Raw genomic sequence first — 26,119 nt, forward strand, 5'->3', positions numbered from 1 at the left:
TTCCACTGTGCATAAAAGGGCCTTTGTCCTGTCCATTTTCTGTATGGTGGAACTGCAAAATGATGGAAGTGTGATTTTTGAGACAACAAAATTTTTATTATTTTGGATGTAACATGCTCGTGGAAGGATTGTCAAGAATAATAATGGAGTGGCAGCCGAGGAAGTAAATATGTCCAAGAGGAAGCCCATCAATGAGACGGAGCGATGAGATCAGTTAATGAGTAGGTGCTGGATGTATTTTTACATCGTGGGATCATGAGAGGTGGTGACGGTTTGGGGGAGGCCTTCATCCAGGAGTTCATTGATCATGTCTGAGTATGATGAAAATATGTGATTCATGATATGCATATCTGCTTGGTGATGACTCTCTTTTGCATTGGAAAAATCAAACCATGTTTACCTTTAATCCCATTCAGGCTTTGTGCAATAGCTGGGTAAAGAATTTTAACATGCCGTTTCACAATAATCATGATCTAAAGGAACACAAATTATACATCTTAACAACAAGAACTTGAATTTCATATGCATTTTCTCATTTATGTCAAAGAATGCTCATCCCCTTTTTTCAGCCAAACATTTAATTACATTTACCCATATCATTCAGTCCACATCATTTAACATGAGACAGACTAGCTCAAATAATAAACTATTTGTACAGATTATTAGGTCAGTTTATTAGGTCAGTTTTAACTACTGGCGAAACGTCATACTCAGTTTGTAAATGTTGTGGCTTGGCTCTACAACACACCGGTGTGCTGTACTAGTGACGAATTGGCCACGTTCTGTTTACGTGACAATCCTTACCAGTTGGCTGTGTCGCGTGGTGGCGGGTTTTAATGACACATTCATATATTTACGCGATCTAATCCAAAAACCTCTATTATGGATAATCTTAACTGATTTGTTCTGCCCAAGTCCACTTAACTTTCTTGACAGTCCATGTGATGGCTCCAAATTTAATTTGTCACATTCAATCAGTGTAACTCCAAACATGGACCTCGAGATGTTTCTCTGCATAATGTTAAGCCTTTCTTCCATGTAGAGTGTCCGTGTTTTCAATCAATCTATCATAGCATATAATATGCACTAATTGTATTCTACTCTTGCATATAGCAATATGTCCAGGAGCTAAATGGCGATGGCGAGGCATGCTCGCCGCGAGGGCTTCAGGAGTGTAGTTTTGCTATTGCTACGTTGAAGGAGCACAGACTCGTGGTTCATTATATGGTCCATAGTTGCGCTGATTGAAAACGCTCTTCTTTAGACACACTGGTATGCTCCAACTCGTAATAAAACTGCTCACCTTTGGGTCATTGTCATTCCTTTTCCGTTTCTTCCTTGTCAGCCAATCTGATATCAGACTTTTTAATTTTTCATGCTTTGAGTGAGCTTCATGGTTTTCTTTAAATGCAAATTGCACGGTAGTCAATTGTCTCCATATTTGTTGCAGCTCCACATCAGCATCTTTTTTCTCAGAAAGAAATGCTATGAACAACACAATGCAAAGAGTGCATTTTACAGCGGTGTAAATATTCATTAGATTAATTCATTCATGGATCTCTCCCAGCACTCAATCACGAGGCCACATGTCTGATCTTGTCATGTCTAACACCAAGTCCATCACTCTCATTACCAATTCACCCATCACGTTAGCTACCTCTTAAATGTATCCTTAGCCCCACATAGGCCACCTCCTTCCAGGTCCTAAATCGCCTTCCATCACACCAGACTTTTGTTTCCTGTACTTCTCTGCTCTACATTTTGTGTATCGATGCGTACTTCATGGACCCCAAATATCCTTATATTGACCACTACAATACAAAATTCTCTGCTGTTGTGTACTATCTCGCCCCTCTTCTCCAACACTGTACATGACCATAATAAATAACTTATATATATAAAATGGAAATGTGTGAATATTTGGCATGTGGGTAGCTTCCAGACTGTACACAATGCAAAAAGCATAAAAATAGACTTTTGTATTCTGGGGGGGGGGGGGGGGGGCGCAATAATGGATATATTTTGCACGGAAAGTGAGCAGTGACGTCACATCTGTGATGTCACCCGCATGCGGCAGCGTTATGCAGTGTGCCTGCCGACGTCATGCATCCTCCTCCCACCCTCCGCGTAGACCGTGTATTAATCCAAGACAAGTCTCGGGCGAAGCCGGGTAGTAAAGCTAGTTGGTCATAAACTAAATAAACAATGGAAGTGAATTCAACTACCAGATCTGAAAGGCTCAAATGAAATCACATCATTCAGCTCTGCAAAAGTCCAAATTAGACTTCATGAATGCATAAAAAGTGTCCATCTCACCCAACTAGAGATGAGATCAATTACAAAGTGAATTTAAATCACCACAGCAAGCCTGACTACTGAAAACATAGTGAATGTCAAACCCGGTCCAGAGTTTGCTCGTGTTGAACCAATGTTATCGTTTAGCTGGTGTATGTGTAAACAATAGTTTTACATTTTATCTGGAGGAAAAAATATGTGAAGGAGGCAAATTATCTGCGTATTTATTTTGTTACAATAACAATCTATATAAATAAAGACCTTAATCTCGATGTCTCAAAAACCTCTAGGGTATTTCCCTAGAGTTATTCTTTGGTTCTTTCGGTAAAGTCACGTACAAAGATAAAATAATAAATTAAATAACAGCATACTACGACGTTTCGATTGCAACACAAGCAATCATCATCAGGTATAAAAGAAATAGCAACAAAAATCTAACACTTAAATTCTAACTTAGCAATATTTGAAATACGTAATCAACCAGGCTATGCGTTAATTGTGTGTTGACCGACTCTCTGTGTTGCATTACATTACATTTCGATATTTTGCTAGGTTATTTAATTTTAGTGTGTCTTTCTCCTAATTTTCAAGCTTGCGTACCGTACCACGTCGTCGTCCACTCATTGACATGCTAATTTTTTCTCTGCCCCCTCCCTCTCTCCGCCCCCGCCCCTCTCTATATTTAAGGCCTCGTCACAGAGACGATCCCTCTCTCTTTGTGCCGATACGTGTTCTCTCTCTGTGTATCTTTGTGATATCTGTCTGCTTATATGTCTGTCTATAGTTTTCTGGTTAGATTTTTGTTGCTATTTCTTTTATACCTGATGACGATTGCTTGTGTTGCAATCGAAACGTCGTAGTATGCAGTTATTTCATTTATTATTTTATCTTTGTACGTGACTTTACCGAAAGAACCAAAGAATAATTCCTGCAGTCACGAAAGCTCCAAAATTAAGATTATTTCCCTAGAGGTTTAAGAAAGATGACATTTAGTACATATGTAGTAAGTATATGGAGGCTTGACGACAGGATCGGAGGCACACTTATTTATTACACCAACACAGTTATTTACAGGTCACTGGGCTACAGGGATTTCTCGACAGCTAACCCCTCTAACCTATACCAATTCCTCCACTACGGGACTAGGGGAGGCTATCTGTCCCAGCTTGGTTAAGCTGGGATCCCGGCTCCCTGAGTCACCAGACCAGCTTCGTCTGGGCTCTCGGGGCCACGCCACCGGCTTGCCCTGGTCGGCCCTTATAAGGACAGCGAGCCAGGGGAGCTCTGGGGCCTACACTAGCAGGTCTTCCGTCTTCTCTGGTTATAGCTGAGTCCCGACTCCCGAGCCTTTCGGCTCATCACCTTTTATAGGACTTGCCCCCAAGGGGGGGCCCGTGGGGGATACACATGCGGACGTCGGTGCGAGCGCCACCCTTGTGTACGGCCGTAACCCCGCCCCTTGTGTTTGTTGGCCATCCGTGGCCATGCATAATCACACCTCAACATTCGTAGACATGCGCAATTACACCTCTACATCACCCCCCCCTGTACAGCTCGCAGCCGTCCCCGGCTGCAAAAAAAAATCAGAATAAAGGTGCATCCCTCACAAAAACCCCGTGTGTGTGCCTCGCGTAATTTTTAACAAGAACAAGAAAACTTCAACAAGAACAACGAGAGGAAGAGAGAGAGAAAAAAAATAACTCGACGCACCCCCCCCGGATAACACCCCAAAACCAACATATATATACACTCCGGACGCCACCTTTCCCATCGTCCGCAAGGCCCCCCAACGGCCGACCTCACAACACCCCTCCCCTTTTGTCCGCAAGGCCCCCCAACGGCCGACCTCACAAAAGTCTGCGCGTTTTGGCGCGCGTTCTCGCGGCGGGTCCGTCACAAGGGCCCGTCCCGGCACGCTCAGTGACGGTTGTTAACGGTCCGGGTGCAAGAGGGTCAGGCTTCGCTGCCGAGTGACCCCCGACCCCTCCGGGAGGGGTTGGTGGGCGTGGGCCCGTCACTCCTGTTTCACCTGGGGACGGAACAGTTGGCGTCAGGTTAGGCGAGTGCAGCGACGACGGGGAGTCGGCGACACCCTCACACGTTTGGCCATGCGTGTGTGTGTGTGAACCCCGGGGCGGCGTGACGAATGGTTTTAACCTTGAGGGGTGCACATACCACCGGCGCCTCCCCCATTTGACGCGAACACATTGCGGCCGCAAAACCTGCACGACCTCCACTGGCCCCCGCCACGGCCGTACCAATTTCGACGAGGTTGCCAGCGGCACCTGAGGACAGTGCAACCACGCCCTGTCCCCTGGTACCCATTTGACCACCTGCACCCGCCCCAACCGAAGCCTCTCGTTCGCCTTCTGGCGGAGTTCAGAATTTTGCACGGCCGCTTCCCGCGCCTCAGACAATTGAGCGATGTTAAATTTAACGTGTTCGGACAAATTAGACTTCGCCTGGAGCGCCGAGAGCTTCAGCTGGGTCGCCACAGGAGGGTTAACTTCGCGCCCATACATTAAAAAGAAAGGGGAAAATCCGGTGGCCGCATGGGGAGCCATTCTGTAGGCCTGCAACACACCGGCTATGCGGAGGTCCCAATCCGTCTGGGATACCGACACCTGCTGGGACAGCATGGACGTGATGGTCCGATGCAGCCGTTCCACCATCCCGTCAGTTTGTGGGTGATACGGAGAGGTCCGAACCTTCTCCGTACCCAAGAGGTCGCACACCTCACGTAGGAGTTTACCAGAAAAATTCCTACCCTGGTCAGTAAGCAGCCGTTCCGGAGCACCCTTGTCGAGGACATAGCCCTGGACAAAGGCCTCCGCGATGGCTGCTGCCGACTGGTTCGCCAGGGGCCAGGCCATAGGCCATCTCGTGAAGTATTCAACCCCCGTTAGTAAATACCTATTGCCCCTGGGTGTAGCGGGAAATGGGCCAAGTATGTCCAGAGCGACGAGCTCGTTAACCCTGGAAACTTTTATGGACTGCAGCGGAGGGTTGGACCCCCTAGCAGGTGGCTTCCTCTGCGCGCATTGCGTGCACGACCCCAAGAGATCCCCCACGTCCTTTTCCATGCCCGGCCAGAAGAAATCTAGCTGGAGCGTGGCAAAGGTCTTATGAACCCCCAAGTGCAGAAGCCGCTCATGAACAGCCCATACCACCTTACCCCTTAAAGCAGCAGGCACCACGAGCCGCTGGCGCCGGGTTTTACCATCCCAGTGCATTAAAAGTCCCTGGAACAACCCCCACGAGTCAACGTTTTCCACCCCCTGGCCAACCCCCCCGGCGCGACGGCGCAGAGCGAGGAGGGAGGTGTCCTCCATTTGGAGGCGACCCCATTCCGCGACCGACAACCCCAGCAACGAATCCCTCCCTTCTTGCTCGATAGGACCCGAAACCGAAGGCGCATCGGCAGCGGCCACGAGGACCGAATCGGTGGTGACGTTCGGAGACCTACAACGCCCCGAACCCAAGAGGCACGCGCACTCCGAAGTGGGTGGCAATCGCGACAGGGCGTCAGCGTTCGTGTGGCGGAGACCCTTACGATATGTGGTGACAAAGTCATAGTCTTGGAGAATCTCCAACCATCGAGACAACTGGCCCGATGGTTGTTGAACCCGCAGGGCGTATTGTAGGGCCGCATGATCTGTACGGACGGTGAACCGCCGACCGTACAGATACGGGCGGTACTGCTGAATGAAATAAACAATCGCCAATAATTCCCGACGGGTAACGCAGTACCGCTGTTCGGCTGGAGACAGTACCCGACTACCGTAAGCCACCACATGCTCTACGCCCCCAATGAGCTGGGACAGCACGCCCCCGATGCCCGTGTTACTTGCATCTGTATCGAGCAAGAAGGGTTGTGAAAAATCCGGGTAATTCAACGGCGGAGCCCCCACCAAAGCATTCCGGAGGGCGCGAAAAGAAGCCTCTTCCTCTGGCCCCCAATGAAACCTGACTCCCTTGGACGTCAAGGCATGCAAAGGTTTCGCAATCGTAGCGAAGTCAGCCACAAATCGCCGATAATACGACGCGAACCCAATGAAACTCCTGACCTCTCCCACAGAGGTGGGAGTCGGCCAGGAGCTGACGCATTCCGTTTTGGCGGGATCAGTGGATATCCCCGAGCGCCCAACAATGTGACCCAAATATCGCACCGATTCGCGGAGTAAATGGCACTTCTGTGGTTTAAATTTCAAATTGGCAGCCCGCATTTTGAGAAAAACAGCACGCAACCTCTGGAGGTGTTCCTCGAAGGATTTGCTAAAGACGATGACATCGTCTAAGTAAATCAAACACGAATCCCATTGCAACCCTGCCAAGACCAATTCCATTAACCGCTGAAAAGTTGCCGGCGCAGAATGTAAACCCATCGGCAAGCGGTTAAATTGGAAGAGACCTTGCGGTGTCCGAAAAGCAGTCTTAGGTTTCGATTCGTCATCCAGAGGAAGCTGCCAGAATCCAGATAGCAAATCGAGGGTGGAAAAGAATCGCGCCCCCGCCAAGGCATCGAGCGACTCATCCATTCGAGGAAGCGGGTACGCATCTGCCACAGAGATTTTGTTCAGACGCCGAAAGTCGACACAAAACCGCAGTGAGCCGTCGTGTTTTTTCACCAAAACGATCGGCGCGCCCCACGGGCTATTGGAAGGGGAAATGATATCGGCGGCTAGCATGTCATCAACAGCCGATTTGACATGATCCTTTTCGGCGGGACTCAACCGAAAGGGATTTTGGCGGATTGGCGCGCTGTCACCCGTGTCAATATGGTGTCGCAGCAATTTAGTACAACCAATATCAAATTTGTGTTGACTAAAAACGTCAGCAAATTCGCTCAGAAGAACTCGCAGCTGCGCGCGCTGCGAGTCGGACAGGTCCACTGAACCCGCGCAAAGCGCATCCAGCCATCCGTCATCACAGTCCGAATGCGGTCGCGACGGAGGATCGGTGGATACCTGACCCACGAGTGGTTCCTCATAGGGTACCGGCGTTGCGTGTGCAAGCACGGTCCCTTGAGGAACCACGGCCGTTCGCGATCCCACATTAAGGACTGCAATGAAGGGGTCCCCATCCCCTCTCACCATGGTCTGAGCCGCGAGCAAATCTGGTCCATTTACCCCGGCCCGAGATGGTCCCAACAAGACCCCCCGATCCGCAACCCCTTCATTAAACGGCCGACGCAACCTAAGAGGGACGAGCATCTGAGCCCCCGGAGGCACGCGCACAGTTTTTGTGACGAGCGCCTGCACGGTGGCAAACGCCCGACGCTCCGTGGTGGGGGAAGACAGAAATGTAACGCGTCGGCCCGATGGGAGCTCAATGCACCCTTGGTCAATAAGGATGCGGATGGGCATTTTGGCCAGAAAATCCGTCCCCAACAGGCACGGAACCGCGAGTGAGGAGGAAACCAAAACAGGCCCGGATAATTTAATGTCCCCAATGCAGATAGTGGCGCGGATTTGGCCAATAATGCCCAGAGAGCCCCCGTTAGCGGCATAGCACGGCACGTCAACAGGGAGCAAGGGACGACTTTGAACGGGAAGGATGTTGTAAATTAAATCAGATATAATGGTCGCCGATGCCCCTGTGTCAATTAAAATCCGCACCTCTACCCCATCAATGTGACCGACCACGACCGATGATCCCGCCGACGCAGCAACGACACGATGGGCGAGCTCCGACCACTGACCCGGTTGGAGCGCCCGCCGCATTACCGAACAATCGCGCGCGATGGATGGGGAATTTGGAGCCCTGTTTAGTTGGGCGCGTGAGTGTGTGTCGGATGTGTGCGTGGGCCAAACGTGTGAGGTGCCGCGACTCGCCGTATTTCTCTGCTGGAGCTTGGGAGGAGACGGCGTGGCGTCCTGACGAGGTGTCGCCCCGCGCTGACGGGGAGCCCGGCATCCTGACGCAACGTGGCCTTGCAGGCCACAGTTGTAGCAGCGTGTGAGCGCCCCCGATGTCCTGGGCTGCTCCTGGCGGCTCGGTCCATTCCGAGCCTGTGGTGCTGCCGCTCTCCATTCCCCTCGCCGCTCCACCCCGCAGACCTCCTCCGATGGGAGGGCGGTAGCCGCCATGGCATGGCTGCCCGCCCCCTTTGCCGCCTTTCGACGAAGGGACCGCAAGCCCCCGTGGATGTGGCGCGCGACCAGCAGGGACGACATCTCTGCGTCGTCTTGAGCCAGGACGTTGACGTCCAGCTCATCAGCGAGTAGCAGCAGCTTCTCAGCCACCATGGCATCCACTCCTTCCTCGTCCATCCTTGGGAAAGCAGCCTTCGCTAGAGCCAGGAGAGCAGTCCGGAAGGCCAGAGGTGATTCGTTGGTGCCCCGACGCCGATCGTGGAAAAGCTGCCTGCAGTCCGAAGGCGGCCCATAGACGGCTGACAGCAGCTGCAACGCCAGGTGTAGGGTGGCGCGCTTTTCCCTCGGCGCCGAGGTGAGGGTAGCCAGGGCGTCGTTGTCCAGCATCGCTGGCAGCGCGCGTAGAGCCTCGGCGTCCGTCCAGTTCGCCATCTCCTGATGAGCGATGAACCGTCTTTTGAAGCCGCCCCAGTCTCCGTCTGCGCCTACGAATTCTTTCAGAGGCGGCAGACGCTGCTGCAAGGCGACGTCCATGGCTGTAGATCGCTCTCCGTCGCTCCCCGCCGATGATACAGTGTGGGCGGGCTGTGCACATGGCATCGCCGGTCGCTCCGATCTTGACGCGCCGGCCGGTGTTGATGATGTCACGGCTTGTGCTTGGCGCTCAGCAGTCACGTGACGCGGGCCGGCCCCGCCGTCCGCTCGCACTGTAGAGATGGCGGGAAATTTAACCGCCAGCCGCGTCGGGGTGGCGGGAAACGTCACCGCGCGCCGGCTGCTGTCGTCGACCCGCGCTGCCCCTCCAGCCCCCAGCCGCGTGATCTCCTCCAACGCAGCGGCGGCGGCGTAGAGCAGTTCCGCCAGGCGGGAGTGGGCCAGCCGGAGTCCTTCAGCCGACGCATCCCCCCCCTCTTGTCGTAGCGGCGCGGGCGTACTTGGCCCCGGCTGCTCCGATCCGACCCCGGCCATCTCTGGTGTTGAATCGGCCGCGGCGTCTTCCATCTCCGACTCCTTGGTACGTGTCGTCCCTCGTGTGTCCATCGTTTGGACGTTTTACTTCTGACACCAGATGTAGTAAGTATATGGAGGCTTGACGACAGGATCGGAGGCACACTTATTTATTACACCAACACAGTTATTTACAGGTCACTGGGCTACAGGGATTTCTCGACAGCTAACCCCTCTAACCTATACCAATTCCTCCACTACGGGACTAGGGGAGGCTATCTGTCCCAGCTTGGTTAAGCTGGGATCCCGGCTCCCTGAGTCACCAGACCAGCTTCGTCTGGGCTCTCGGGGCCACGCCACCGGCTTGCCCTGGTCGGCCCTTATAAGGACAGCGAGCCAGGGGAGCTCTGGGGCCTACACTAGCAGGTCTTCCGTCTTCTCTGGTTATAGCCGAGTCCCGACTCCCGAGCCTTTCGGCTCATCACCTTTTATAGGACTTGCCCCCAAGGGGGGGCCCGTGGGGGATACACATGCGGACGTCGGTGCGAGCGCCACCCTTGTGTACGGCCGTAACCCCGCCCCTTGTGTTTGTTGGCCATCCGTGGCCATGCATAATCACACCTCAACATTCGTAGACATGCGCAATTACACCTCTACACATAGTTAGCTTTTAGAACACAAACAGGAAACATCTGAAAATCGGAGATTTTTCATTTTAAGGCCCCCAAATCTCAATTTTAAGTGCCCCATAAAAATTTTGTGGGTGTCATATTCTTTGGTTCTTTCGGTAAAGTCACGTAGATAGAAAAATAAGTGAATAAAAAAAACACAAAAAACGTAGCCTGGTTCTTAATCGGAGTGTACTGGCAATCTATAATGTAGACTGTAGCCTGGTTCTTAAACTGAGTGAGCGTACCGGCAGTCTATAATGTAGACTTCTTATTGGTTCTTTCAGTAATAAAAATAAAATTTATTACTGAAATAACCAATGAAATACCCAATAATAAGTCTACATTATAGTGTGCCAGTACGCTCACTCAGTTTAATAACCATTGCTACAGTCTACATTATAGACTGTCAATATGCCCACCAGCGTAAAAACCAGGCTACAAACTTAATTTGGAGCTTTCGTGACTGCAGGAATTATTCTTTGGTTCTTTCGGTAAAGTCACGTATTTTATCTTTATACGTGACTTTACCGAAAGAACAAAAAAATAACCAGGCTACAGTCTACATTATAGACTGTCAGCACGCTCACAGAGGTTAAGAACCAGGCTACAGTCAACATTATAGACTACAAGTACACTTTAACACGTAGGCTTTCGCGACCAATATCATCCATAATAGAAGTTTTTGGGTTAGATTGCGTAAATATATAAATGTGTCGTTAAAACCCGCCACCACCCGACACAGCCAACTAGTAAGGGTTGTCACATAAGCAGAACATAACAATTCGTCACTGGTTTGAAGAAAAGTATCCCAAACCAGAAAACTGGAGAAACTCCGAAGCAGATGAAGCTGTTGTCTTCATTGGCGTTCCTCAAAAGATGCAGAGATTTAAAGAAGGGTGGTCAACACATCTACGCCTCTATATAAGGAACGAAACAGTAAGACTTCTCCACAAATCTGGCTGTCGCCTGATGAAGCTAGTTGTAATTACTGGCCAAACGTCGTAATCGGATTGTAAATGTTGTGGCTTGGCTCTCCAACATACCGGTGGTGCTGTATTAGTGACGAATTGGCCATGTTCTGTTTACGTGACAACCCTTACTGGTTGGCTGTGTCGGGTGGTGGCGGGTTTTAACGACACATTTATATATTTACGCGATCTAACCCAAAAACTTCTATTATGGATACAAGTACACTCACCAAACTTAATAACCAGGCTTCAGTCTACATTACAGATTGCCAGTACACTCACCAAACTTAATAACCAGGCTTCAGTCTACATTACAGATTGCCAGTACACTCACCAAACTTAATAACCAGGCTTCAGTCTACATCACAGATTGCCAGTACACTCACTCCTATTAAGAACCAGGCTGCATACTCTTTGGTTTTATTCGGTAAAGTCACGTAGGTAAAAAATAAAAAATACATTAAATCACGACGTTTCGGGCGCAACACAAGCGTCCGTCATCAGATGGGGACAAACACAGCGAAGATAGTTGTCTTCGCTGTGTTTAATAGTTCGCTGTGAGGCTACAGTTTACATTAGTGTTTTTTTATGATTTTTATTAACTTGTTATTATTTTTCTATCTACGTGACTTTACCGAAAGAACCAAAGAATATTCATTCCTGCAGTCACGAAAGTTTTAAGTCAAAATTTATGGGTGTCATTCAGAAACCATTAAAAATATAAGACTGATTTTTTTTCCCTTTGACACAGCATTAAATAGCTAATAAAATTAAAGCAGGCAACATTATATATTTTTAGTTTTTTGATATAGTTCGGATTAAAAGCGGTTTTGAACGAAAAATATGCATTTTATGATGTTCAAATCTGAATAATTCGAAAACGGTAAAAGATAGGAGCTGCCCCTTAGAGTATTTAGTTAATAAATGTTCGTTCTTTGTATTAAAAAAAGAACGGAATGTTTAACTTGAACGGTTTCCGATGGGTATGTCTTTAAATAAAAGTTGAATCAAGTCGTCAACTATTTAGTTATTTTTGCGGAAAAATACGCATTGTTCGAGTAGTGTCTGATCATAGATAAAAACATTTTTTTATCGTATCAGGTTCATTATTATACTTATTGAAATCATTTGCCTGGCGAAGACAGGCTTTATGAAAAAGTAGTATCATAAACATAAAGTGTTAGAACATTGCAAATCGACCATTACCTATTGCGACTGAAAGATCCTGGTTGACTATTAAATCCACTGCTCTTACCAACGCATGGAGGATCACTGCATGTATATGCATTTCTCTATAGTTTTCTGCACCTGTAAAAAATGTATATTTTCATTTATCTCGAATATATACTGACACTCATTGTATTCACAAATTCATAAAATGTTATAATTTTATAGTTTCCTGCTAAGCAAGATGCAATAATATAAATACTGGAACAACGTTGAATAGGAAAACATAGAGTGAATGCATTCAGTGCTTTGAATAGGGAAACAATGAGTGAAATACAATCAGTGGGAACTTAAAAACTTACGTTCAGTACAATAATTCAGTGGTTTGAGCCATTTCACTTTATTTCTTTTTGCAATTCTGAAATGTTACGCTTGAGATAAATACTATAATTTATTTTTGGGTGAGGCTGCGTAATTATGAAGCCAGAGCTATGTAGTAAAACCCCTCACCACAACGTAAACACACTGATTAAACTGTCACGTGTATAAGTGTTTAACACGCCATCACATTAGGTGGCCTAACCCAATAATCGTTTATGTATTATAATATTGACTGTCAAAGCTGAGTTTTTCAGTTGATATCATTGTGTAGGTTTCTAATAGATGAATCAATAATTTAATTGCAAAAGTATGACTAATATTGCACATTCAGATATCAATAATACACAATCAAAGTCCTTCCCAGACCCAAAATGAGAAGAACATTTTAATAGTCAACATTTACCATGCTCCACCTTACCACCTTCTTTCTCATCGCGGATGGACCTTTCAATTATCTTCACCATATATTGCATCATGTCCGGTGTAAGCTGCACGAAACTCCCAGTGCTCATAAATGAGTTCATATTACGTCTTAACATTTCCATGCTTGTTTTAGCAGACAGCTCTAAGATTCTTATACAATTACACATGGCATCTGTTGAATGAATCAAAGCAGACTTTAATGACGAAGTAGTTTGCATTTTTCCATGATAAAATAACAAATACCTTGTTGTGGATTATATCATCTGAGTGACCATGGGTTTAAAAATCCACCTGTTTCTTAAAAATGTCTATATAAAAATATATCTGATTCACTCATATGCTAGTTCAGCATTATGCCCAGTGACATCTGCAGTATGTAATGTAAAAGCCATTTAATATAATATGCCTTGCATTGATATGGCATTGCTTTAATGTCTAAAAAATTCTAAACACCTTCCCTAATATCTCAAATATTTGAAGGGCACCCCAATAGCAGCTGTCCCTGTGTGGCACACACTGACTCAGTACCAACCTACATGTGGGCATTAGTCTGCCAATAGGGAGCGATTACTGCTATGTGTATTTCTATTGCAAATGTGTATTCAGCTGTAAAACCAAAACAAGCTAACGCCACTTTTTTACAATTATTAAACTTTAAATAGAACACACTGAGTAAGGCAAATTATAATAAAATGGGCAAACAGTATATTACAAGGTAAAAGATGTCATGTTAACTGTTCAATGTTTTACCGAACATTTCAGTGATTTTTACCTGAAAGCAGAACATCAACAACTGTAGATTTTTCTTTCTTACAGTGGGTAGGTTTAGGTACAGCATTTTCTGCCGCCTCTGGATTAGTAACAATGGAGAGGTCACATGCCTTGTTTTCTTTGTAATTCACTGCGGTATAGCAAATATACAATGTTACATTTAATTTAAAGTGTTGATATCTATCAAATTAACGCGTAGGCTTTCGCGACCAATATCCATAATACAGTTTTTTTGGGTTAGATCGTGTAAATATAAATGGATTTCTCCACAAATCTGGCTGACGCCTGATGATGCTGCTTGTAATTATTGGCGAAACGTCGTACTCAGATTGTAAATGTTGAGGATTTGCTTTCCAACACACCGGTGTGCTGTACTAGTAACGAATTGGTATGTTCTGTTTACGTGACAAACCTTACTAATTGGCTGTCGGGTAGTGGCGGGTTTATCGAAACATTTATATTTATACGATCTAACCCAAAAAAACCTGTTTTATGGATCTATCAGATTTTAAAACCACTTTGGAAGAGAATACAGCTATGTCTACATATAAAGAAAAGAGTACTTGAGGCTGGAGTGCTATATCTTTCATACTGCATGGATCACAGACCTGGAGCCTCAGTTGTCTGCATTTGAGCACAGGTGTCTGAAAAGGATGCTGGGAATTTCATGGCAAGACAGGATAAGTAAAGCAGTTCGGAAGAGAACATGGCAGGTGTTGTAGATACGACGAGAAAAAAATTACTGTGCTAGTGTGACATGTAGATGGGTGGGGGCTGATTGCAATGACAGGAAATGAAGTGGCCTCCACGAGTAAATGGTGAACAAAGATAACTAGGAGCAAATGTTCAGATACTGGTAGGGCACATCTTGGACGTTGTTGCATGTCGACTGTGCAGATGTAGATCTGGCAGAGGGTGGAATGTGTTAGCAGAGACGTGTGGTGGTGGCATCAACGGCTTGGGCCATGAATACGTCATGCGCTTTATGTTCAAATAAACACAAGATTGTATAATGCTATGAGGAAAATACTAAATTAGTGGCCAACTTCAGGCTAGCACAATCATTTACATAAAGAATTCCAATATGTTGAACAAAATCAATTCTATTTTGAATATATACAAGATTATAAAAAGTAAAAAACAAATTTTTCACTTAACACTACCTGAGCTATAAATATTGTACGGAAAAAAATTGAAGTGGGTTTTGTCAACCAAATTATTTGTTGCTGCTGAAAACAATGTGTTCATGAACAGTTTGCCATGCATACCTCTCAATGCTTACCTTGCACGTTTTTAATAGATGGTAAATTTACAGATCTTGCAATTACTGCTGAACATGGCTTAGATGGCGTTTCTATGGATTCATTTCTGTATTGTAATATTAAATACTCGTGCAGAGAGTTCGTATTTGTATCACTAAAGAGTGGCGCTTGCATTGGTAATTCTTTTACATTTTCTTTCAAAGGGACTCTCTGAGTTTTAATTTGAGTAGATATTTTGTTGTTTGATTTAGACCAACTTGTTGAACTCTGATTGGAAAATTGACCAGCCAGCACAACTTTTGTTTCACATATTTGCAAACTCTCAGCATTACAAAAGTTTGACACAAGGCATTCTTCATGGTCATTATTACAATCCATAGCTTGCTTCATGGATTGATCTAAATATTGTCCATTGGTCATTTCAGCTCTATGTTTTATGGCTGAAACAAATACAGGACAACAATGTTTTGTTACACTGTGTAAATGTGTATTTTTAATTGTTAGAACATGTTTTTTTTACGTACAAAAGTCACATTGTATGCATGTTGAATCTCCTTCGCACCGTACATAGTCAACCGTGCTAATCGTTCATACCAGTTTCATACATATTTAATAATTGTACCAGGTATTCAATTGTGATAAGCAGATAAGGATATTAGTTTAAATAGGTCTGCCAAGGGCGTAAGAATAACTTTAATATATAAGGTAACTAGTTGTTATGGGAGTTCATGTCAAATAGTCACGACGGTCCATGCCAAGTAACTACGATATAAAACTATTTAAAACTATAAACTATTTTTTATTTTACCAGGTAAGGCTCACTGAGCTATTTCGCTTTTTCAGAAATGACCTGGCCACAAATGATAGTTGTACGAAGTGGCTTATCATGTGAAAATTTATATCAGCCAAATGCTTTAAACACGTTTCTAAATGTGGAGGGGAAAAAACCAGACGACCCAGATAAAAATACACGAGATCATGGGCAGAGAGAACATGCAAACTCCAGATATACAGGCATCAGGGTTGGAATGAAACCCACAACCTCCTGCAAACCAGGTAAGGGAGTAAATATTTCACTAGTTGCAGCACCTGTATATAAAGTTTTATGGTTCAGGAATGCATCAGATAGAGTTGCCCAACTTATATGGAGGCTCTTGAAATACATTGAAAGACTAATTTCTTGAGAACTGCTTTTTGTGTTTAGTTTGTTGTCCTCCCACACCTCCGACTAACACGGATGGCTACGTACAGTACAATAAGAGTTCAACATTATTTTTAATGTTCCAACAGCGAGTCACAACTCACAACGATGAAAAAGTAGACCACATATACAATAAAACAACGACTAAATGACAGTAAAGACTATTACAACATCGTCATGGGTAACTTTCATTCTATAGTATATAAAAGGTGCAGAGATGAGATGATTAGTATATGTGGAAATGGATTTTGGAATAATCGAGGTAAGTGTCTACTAAAGTTCACAGCCAACGAAGAAGATAATCAACTCTGATAAGAGGTTTTCCCATTTTTTTCTGGCAACAAAACAGGTGTTAAGATGTTAAAACACCAAACTGAAACCTTTTACAAGGACTCATGTCTGCATTAACCACAATACTTGTGGTCAGAATGCAAACAAAAAAATTACTCTGATAACACTGGTCAACACACTTTTCTGGCATAAGGTATTCCAACGTTTTAAAGGTAATTTTGGGGTGCTGATTCCAGTTTTTGTCTATCACATCAGGTTTTTGAGATATCAAATACTGTATAGCATTTTCAATAAAAACTGCAGAAGAAAAATATTAAATAAATGTGTATATCTACATAAAATGATATTATAAACACACTATCCTAAAATTACAGCACCATATTTTAACACTAAAGCAGTCACTGACTCGCAACAACTTGCAATCATAAGTGACAAGAGTTAATTTCTGGTAAAATCAATGAAAATGGGGTATGCCGATAGCATAAAATGAGATGTGATAGAGCAAATCTGAGATCAGATTTGGAATCAGCACCCTGAAATTAGTCTAAAACAGCTGCAAAAGTCCAGGCCAGAAATTTTTTGTTGTTGTTGACAAGTGTAATATATGTGTATGGGTGATACGCGCTGGCAGTAGGGATCGTGGGGCAGCGCGTGGTGATTGGCTGTGTAGTGGTGACGCGCGCTGACAGTGATGGATCGTGTGGCAGCGCGTGGTGATTGGTTGTGTGCGCTGACACAAGCTGGGAAAAGGGATCGTGTGGCAGCACGTGGTGATTGGTCAACTAGGGTGGGTGCTCACATCGCGGTCCGCATAGGCTCCGTCTCCTCGGGAGCGGAGGACTATAAAAGGCGGTGCGCGCGGGCGCTCGGGGAGTGGGTGACCAGTGAAGACGGAAGACGGAGGAGGAAGAGATAGGGCCCTGAGACCCCTAGTCCCGCTGTCCTTGTAAGGACCGGGACCCTGTGTGGCTCAGAGGCGGGACCTTGGGACCCGGGGCCGGACGTCCGTGTGAGGGCCGGGCCGCGGGACCCAATGGTCGTGACCCATACCCAAGCTGGGGTGGGTCTGTAGGTTCCCCTGGATGCTATGGGGCTGGAGAGCCCGTGTGTGTGTAGCCGGGTGGAACGTGTAGCGTGAGCTGTAGTAACCACACATGCCGGGTGGAACGTGTAGCGTGAGCTGTAGTGACCACACGTTATTGTGGCCAAGACAAGTGTTAATAAAGTGTGCTCCCCGTCAAGTGGTCTCCCGCCGTAATTTACAATATTACATATGCATTGTCTTTGAAACTGATTGGTCCACACCAGAGACAGCTTTCTTTTGAGCCTAGTCTCAAAATGGTGTTAGACCAGAGGACGCAAAAGGCTTAACACCTGTTTTGTTGCCCGAAAAAAGGGAAAAACCTATTCTCATATTTTGGTACTGGCAAAGGAGGTCCCATGATAATTAACTCCTTTTAGGAGTCTAAGAAATGGATGTGGAGCCTACATCGTTAATTTAGGAACGATATTGACTTGATTTAAAAGGACAAACCCCAGACTCTCGGACACATCTCTTTCCTCAAAGAATTCAACACAGGAAGGAATCACAGACTGGTGTGATGCTAATTGCAAATCAACAAAGCCCAAACTACAGTGAAGCCTCCAGAGAAATTACTACTTTGGGGGAGAGCATTTCAGGTTATGGGGAGTGTCCAGCATCATCAGAAATTCCATTGATGGATGAAGGCCTTCCTAAGCTGCCGCCACCACCTCTTACGACCATGCGATACAATAATTCACCCAAAACTTGCACACTACGTGATTTTTCGCTCCATCTCCTCAGTGGATGTCCTCTCTGCCATGCTTCATTTCTTGGCCACTCCGTTATTATTCTTGACCATTACCCATATATAATCCCTTCTAGTGATGTCTTGCCCACGCCAACTCACTTAACAGTTTGGATGATGGCATCAACCTGTGCGTTCTATAATCCAAGTGTTTCCCTCTGTCTTTCAATGTAATTACAAGTGTAGGGCTGTTACAGAGGGGCTGTTTGTGTAGGGCTGTATGCATAGGATCAAACGGGTAACAAACACAGTGGGCGGGGCTCCGTCAGTACACGGGGAGGTGCCCGCAACGACGTCCGCACCGGGCGGCCTGGGGGGGCTGCCCGGGGGGGGTTGTGATCCTCTGGGGGGTATAAAAGGGGATGAGCCGGAGAGCTCGAGGTTCAGTCTTAGAGTAAAAGGGGGAAGACGGAAGATCGACTAGCTAGGCCCTGGACTCCCCTGGGACGCCGCCCTTGTCAGGGCCGCGCAGGACCGAGCCAGTGGCGTGGTCCCGTGAACCAGAGTTAGTACTCTGGGACTCCGGGTACCGTAGCCCGACTGACCAGTGTCGGGCCAGATAGCCTCCCCGTTAGTGGAGGACTAGGGATAGGTCAGGGGTAGCTAGTAGAGTATTCCCAGCTATCCGGGTGAGGGGGCCGATACACCCCTCTAGTATTGTATGTCCGCAGTGTGACTACTTGTACAAATAAATACGTGTGCCTTACAACGGTGTCCAAGCGTCCTCAACGGTACTTCACAAGCATCAAGGGTGTGACAACATAGGTATAAAACAGAAAAAGCCAAGTTAAGTATAATAATTACATTATTAAGCGTCATTATTGTCTTGCATCTGGAAATTAAAATCATTAACAAGAATAATAACAAAACTGACAGAAGCAGTGCTGAGAGCCTTAGAAAGCACTGATGAGAATGAAGTTGATGCATTTCATAGGGAAATGCACAAGCCTAGAATGTTAGAGATGTTACATCAGTTTAATGAGAAAGCATTAGTTTAGTTTTTTATATATGTTAACCCAGGGTAGGGCCCATTGAGCTGATCAGCTCTCTTTCGAGGGTGACCCTGGGGAAGTCGTAGAAGTAACAGGAGGCGACATACAAATGCCACTATGTGTTTTATGGAGGGAATGTTGTAATATGAACCGTATTGTGGGACCCCGGGGTCCCATAAGCCCCCGGCTCTCGCATAAACTGCGTTGTGATGTCATTTTGTCTGTTGAAGGCTAACGATGCGGCATTTTTTTCTTTCGACGAGCTCTACACAAGGCGCTAATCAAAGTTTTGTTTCTTCTACGCATTCGTCCTCGCTGCGCTTGGACGACATAACAGAATGATCCGCGCCAGGTGGGTTGCGGCGTTTAAATTACGGTTTTTGACTTCCGATTATTCGGAACCCCGGGGGTCCCGCAATAAGGTTCATATAAGTGAAGAGCCAGAGATAAATTCACAATAACAGCAATACCACCTACATAACCACTGCTCATAAAAGCATTGGAATAAGTGTAACAAATAAGAGGGAATTTTTATTATCATATTCATGTACAGTATTCAAATCCAACAGAGGAATGCGTTGTGCAGTCTGCTCCTGCTGGTGTTGTCATGCATGCCACTGATACATATTTTCTGCTGTTACTACAGCAAGCAATTTGCAGAATTTCAATCTGTAAGAATTGCATCTGTACCTATTGATAAGTTAATACCTTTTTAGATTCCCACTTATAATTCTCTTTTTGCCTTTGTGGTCCTTACAGACCAGATATCAGGACAACTTCACCTCCGAGCAACACATGCTCATGAATAGGTTTCATACCTTCAAAATCTTCTGTCGTGTAAGATCTGTGAACTTCAACCTCAACGTGAGTAGCTCGATTATCTTCCAAGACTCCAAATATACTTGTGCCATGGACCAGTGCAGTGTGCAATGACACAGCTTTGTGTATCAAAAACTGCTGCACATATTCAACATTTATTACTTTAATTCTACAAACTTGTGCATGAAGAGGCTTAAGCTGTTTAAGAGCAAGAGCTATTGGATTCATTTTAGCGTTGCTGGAGAAATCGTTGGGAACTGAAAGATATAAACACGTTAAAATAACAAAATAAGAAGACAATACACCTCACTTCACATATTTCTTTTCCCCCTAACACAAAAAATATACCTTTACACATCGAATCAGCCACACGGCCTCGTGGGAGTGCATTATTAACAGCATTATTTCAATACAAGCAAACTCTGGACCGGTTTTGACATCCAGTGTCTCATTATCACTGTTAGGCTAGCTTGAACCAATGCTGGTGAACTGCCAGATGTTTATAAGTAAGGACCCACTATGTTAGATATGGGTCCTAGTTCGATGAAAAACTATGTGATACAAAACACTAAATAAGAATGAGTGTACATTTTTAACAATGTATGGATGTACACTACAACAATGAGGGTAATTATAGGTTTTCAAATGTTTAACGAGGCAACATCTGTAGATCACAGGAGGATAAATTTTTAATGCAGTTGACTGAATGTCCATGTTTCACGAGGTAGTGCAGAATGTAATGAGACTGAATACAGCACAGAAATTATGCAAAGGTTCACAATACATTTGTCATGTTTTTCACATAGACATTTGTTTGATAAACGTTATGAGTATCACTTATGTAGTGCCATAAGAGGGGAGGGGCTGCTGGGGGCTCTGGGACCCTAGACAGATAAGCCCTCGGCGCCAGGCGCTAGGATCCCAGGCACCCCAGACAGTTAAGCCCCTTGGCGCCACCAACGGGGGGGCTGTTTGTGCTCTGTGCGATATCTGGGGGCGCACACAACCCCACCCCTCGTTGGGGACGAGGCATAAAAGGGCAGCTCCCTGGCCGATCGGGGCCAGTCGCAGCTCAAGACCCAAGACCCGCCAGCCAGCCAGCTTAGGACCCTGGACCCCCTCGTCCCGCTTGTCCTTGTAAGGGCCGGGACGCTGTGAGGGCCAGTGGTGGGACTCTGGGACTCCCGGCTCTACGTCCTTGTAAGGGCGAGTTCCGAGGAAGCCAGAGTCCAGACCCGCACCTTGGCTGGGTCGGGTCAGGTAGCCTCCCCTAGGGTAATTGTAGCCGGAGGACCCCAGAGCGTAGCCAGAGTAGTGTATCTAGGCTGTGTACCTAGGCTGTGTACCTAGGCTGTAACAGAGTATCAGGACTGTTGGAGTGTTGTATTGTAATAAAGAAGTTACCTCTACAAGTGTCTCCAGAACCCATAATACTTATCCAAATTATTTTAAAACATTCATTAAGGGACCTCCTTTGCCAGTACCAAAATACGAGAATAGGTTATCAGAGTATGTTTTTTTTTTAATTCTGACCCCAAGTATTGTGGTTAATGCAGACATGATTCTTTGTAAAAGGGTTCAGTTTGGTGTTGTAACATCTTAACACCTGTTTTGTTGCCAGAAAAAAGGGGAAAACCTATTCTCAACATTAATTAAATTAATTGGTTTTCACCGCCTACTAATCCCTACTGTAAAAAATTCAATTGTTAAACGTCTACATGCAGCCGCATCTCACCATGCTGTCAGCAGGATATATAACCTGAGACCTTGGGAGGAAAGGGCGATTTGGTATACTCTACAGGTGAGAATAAAGACACTGAGAATACTTTCAAGATTTGTTTTTGGACATGTGCCCTTCCTGCTGGGGCGTTTCAGCGCAGTGAAAACGTGGTAGGCGACTTACATCAATGTTCCATCTAAACACGTTTTAAGAGGCACTCCCAGTAGCAGCTTTACCTGATTTTTTGTGGTTTTACATGAGTGAAAATATTTGAACTGATCTTAATCTACATACTGCAATCTCTACAGATAAACTGGATGTCACCACTATAAATAATGAAATATCGAGTACTCAAATGGATGGTGCCTTCAAAGTTGGCAGCAATGTAATTTAACAGAAAACTTGTCATTACCAGCAAGAAATAAATAGTGGATATCACGAAATTGCATTTCAGATTCCCAAAATCTTCTCAACTTTGAACTCTTTATCTCTTTGGACACGAAGTGTCTGAAATGAGATTTGAAAACAAAAGTGTTTAAATACGACAGTTATCAGTCCAGTTTGATATAATTCTTTCCCAAGATCTTACAACCTTGCTTAATTAAAAACACGTTTTAACGCTTATCTATTACAATTCGGCTAGCGCTTTCTGTTGCTGGCCACTTGACATTGTGGACCTTTGATTTTGTGCTCAGCAACTGTGTTGAAATAATCAATACAATACCAGATATAATTCTCAATTGGCAGTATACTTTGGTAAGTTGGAGCCATGGTAATTCCACTGAATTTTAATAATTACAATTATAAAAAAAAAACTTTTATTTGATAGAGCGCCTTTCACACCAGAAAATGCTTCCTCACTACACATTCCCTGCTTATCTCTCGAGAAATAAGGCAAAAGTGACCATCCGTTTTGAGCAACACAATATTTCATATTCCACTCAATTTCTTAAAATACTGTAGATGTGGCATTCTCATACTACATCATTATATGCACATGACAACAGCCATTACCATCAAGAAGCATGGCTGCGCTCCAATGAAGATAAATTAGGGCTGAATATTAAATAAAAATATCAAAGGGAAATGCAGCTTATGTTAAATACCTTTTCTCCGGCACCCTCTAACATTTGTAATAGCAGGAGCTCCACTATATTACGACTTATTGGAGGCATTTTCAGGATACTATCTTTAAAAGAACAGCTTGACAAGAACAAATCAGCCGGTAAACTAGCAGAACACTGCGATGTATATTGAGAATACTTACCTATTATTTTCAGGGATGTGTTCAATATTTAGATTTGCAATCTCATTCTGAAATGATGTAGTGCAAGACACCTTTGAACATGTTGAGTGAAAAATGTGTCTTTCAAGATAAAACCTTTCTGACAAAAAGTCTTCTGCATTCAAATCTAGTGAAACATTAAGAGAAAAAAAACATTACTTGGACCATTGCTCCCAATCGTTATGTCAAGATCAGGCAGGAATAGTAATCCTATGGACATCCTGCGGGGACGACGTCCAGGATGGACCTTCATATGCCATACACTCTGTAGGGGATACCATATTATGATATTGTTGAATCTATCTGTGTTAAAGTGTCTCCGAGTACCGGTAGCTTAATATACCTTCAATTAGCAAAACCTTTGCAAGCAATGCCTATATATGTATGTTGAACTTCTTTCGCACTGTATGTAGCAACCATGCCTACAATAATTATCAGGTCATTATCTACATCCATTGCCCAGAAGTCTATTTTTTGGCCACAAGTGTAATGAGACACGTGGAGTTTCACAACCAATGAATCATAATTGACTTTTGAGGTAGTTCGCGTAATAATAATTTTTGTTGTGTATCCCTTCACCAGCCTACATAGCCACACACATTGAAATTGGCAGGTATAGCTACAACACCAATTCTCACAACCAAATCTGGCGTGTACAGCACCAATTATAATAGTTTCAGCCCATTTGCTAGTTGAAGAACATTTTTCACAACAATCTATTAGATTCTACCAAATTTGTTTGTGAGAACTGCATTCATTCTCCCTGAATCCTACTGCTTATTCTTAGCTTAAACAAAAGCTTGGCTCAAATACATGAACTCGATTTTCAACAAACGAGGCACAGCAAATATAAAATAAGCACATTTAACTTACCTAAATTATGACCATCATAATTATGACCATCATAATTTGGGGATTTCTTTATATTTTCAGATGTCGGATTGAAGGATAATTTCTCCAATTGAAAGGAGTTTTTCCCCTTAAAGATGAAACACACATCTGCATGCAAAAAAAGAACAACATACTTTCAGAATGAATTTGAACCATGTAAATAATGTTCCAGGTCACTCTCACAAATAAGACTGTCCAGGTCTCGAGGTCTTACCTGGGTAAACTAAATAATCTTGAACGTGAATGTTGTGCTAACTTTTATGTAGCCTCGCTTATATAACAACTCTTTAAAATAATATGGGGGAAATAATTTCTATACTTTTTTAATGCAGGACATGAGACTTAATATAATATATTAAATAAATTAGAAACTATACCTCCACATATGTCCCTCCACGTCCCATCAACCACATGGTTTTCTGGGAGTGCATCATTTCAGCAGCATTAGTTCAACACAAGCACACTGTCGACTGGTTTTGACATTCAGTGTCTCATTATCAATCAGGCTTGCATGAACCAATACCGGTGAACTGCTGGATGTTTATAGGCAAGGACCCTCTCTGATGATATGGGTCTGGGTCATATCCAAAAGTATACAATTTGTAACTCAAAATAATATGCAACTTTGTGGAGGATAGAAGTAATAAAATAAATAAGCAGCCAAAATGCCTCCTTCACATAACACTGACGCAAATCTTTTTAGCTCTGCTTTTGAGCAACCCTTGTATCAAATTAATTGATTTTCTATAGAGTAAGTCCCTAATAGCAGCACAACTTTCTAATTCAATGTAATTCATATTAGGTATTTACAGGTTAAAATACTCCCCCTGTTACAGACAAAAGGACACAGATAATGCTTTAACATTTTCAACCTTAGTTGGAAAGCGTAAAAAATCATATAAGTGACATAAAATCCAATGAAAGATTATTTGATGGAACGCATAATTTGGGTCAAGAATATATTTTCATTGGAGTATAAATCTGGCCCTAGAGCAGGATAGTGAATGAGTGCTGAATTTGCAGGGTACACATGAAAGTAATTAAACTCTTACAACTTCTACAGTTGGGATGCATGCAAAGCAAGTTTTCGATTTCATGTTAAATCTTGATCTGAAGCTTTCGTGACTGTAGGAATCCATACTCTTTGGTTCTTTCGGTAAAGTCACGTAGGTAGACATTTTTATTTGATTTAATTTTTCTACCTACGTGACTTTACCGAAAGAACCAAAGAGTATTTCATGTTAAGTTTGTTTAATCAGGTGAGAACTCAAGACAAGCATTGTCTCTAATATACTAATAGGGGTTTTCCCCTTTTTTCTGGCAACAAAACTGACACCTTCTGCAAGGAATCATGTTTACATTAACCACAATACTTGCAGTCAAATGCAAACATTTAATAATAATAATACAATTTGTAACGCGCGCAAATTTGCAGACGTAGTGGCCGCAACTCAGAGGCGCGGAGCCAAGCTCAGAGTCGCTCAAAAGCATGATTGTAGAGGTGAGTTTTTAAGTGTCTCTTGAAGGAGGCGATTGAGGTGATGCTGCGAATGTGCAGAGGGATATCGTTCCAGACTGTTGGGGCTGCCACCGAGAAGCGGCGCGTAGACATGACCATCCTGGATCTTGGTATTGAGAGGAGGTCGTGAGTCGCGCTGCGCAGGCATCTGCCGTGTGTTGAGCTGCAAGTTGTCAGTAATGAAGAAAGATACGGCGGGCAGGCGGATATGAAGGCATTGTGGCAGAGGCAGGCGGTCTTGTATGTGACCCTACTGGCAATGGGGAGCCAGTTGAGAGCGCGGAGACGAGCTAGTGAGTCGAGGCGGGGATGAGTGTGGGCAATGACGACGCGTGCTAGGTTATTTTGTAGTCTTTGAAGCTTCCTTAGGTTGCCAGCGGAGGTCCGGACAAGGACGGAGTTACAATAGTCAAGGCGAGACCCAACTATGCAACATGCCAAAGTGTTGGCAATTTCAGTAGAGATGAGAGGACGTATGTGTCTAAGAGCCTTCAGGTGAAAGTTACATGAGCTGATGATATGGTTGGCTTGACGGTCGAAGGATAAAGTTGAATCTAGGATGACACCGAGGTAGCTGAAGTGGTTGGTGAA

At 44.6% G+C, this 26,119-nt stretch overlaps 1 protein-coding gene across 6 annotated transcripts in view; it reads right to left on the reverse strand.

The window, feature by feature from the left end:
• The window catches only part of SHOC1 (shortage in chiasmata 1), a 61,797-nt gene that overhangs the window by 14,392 nt on the left and 21,286 nt on the right, over positions 1-26,119 (reverse strand). For 4 of the 6 annotated variants that reach the window (XM_061567554.1, XM_061567550.1, XM_061567552.1 and 1 more), the window contains exons 9-18: positions 23,992-24,117; positions 23,101-23,245; positions 22,246-22,340; positions 20,113-20,370; positions 15,002-15,421; positions 13,721-13,849; positions 12,929-13,120; positions 12,184-12,285; positions 1,304-1,485; positions 401-473 (exon numbers count right to left, since the gene is read on the reverse strand). In XM_061567554.1, the coding sequence (XP_061423538.1) occupies positions 401-473; positions 1,304-1,485; positions 12,184-12,285; positions 12,929-13,120; positions 13,721-13,849; positions 15,002-15,421; positions 20,113-20,370; positions 22,246-22,340; positions 23,101-23,245; positions 23,992-24,117 (1,722 nt within the window). The remainder of the gene's footprint in view (positions 1-400; positions 474-1,303; positions 1,486-12,183; positions 12,286-12,928; positions 13,121-13,720; positions 13,850-15,001; positions 15,422-20,112; positions 20,371-22,245; positions 22,341-23,100; positions 23,246-23,991; positions 24,118-26,119) is intronic. The other 2 variants (XM_061567553.1, XM_061567555.1) reach the window with 2 other exon arrangements.

This window comes from Lethenteron reissneri, chromosome 39 (genome assembly GCF_015708825.2).
Source record: "Lethenteron reissneri isolate LAM-NWPU_2019-01 chromosome 39, ASM1570882v1, whole genome shotgun sequence".
In the NCBI taxonomy this organism is placed as follows: domain Eukaryota; kingdom Metazoa; phylum Chordata; class Hyperoartia; order Petromyzontiformes; family Petromyzontidae; genus Lethenteron; species Lethenteron reissneri.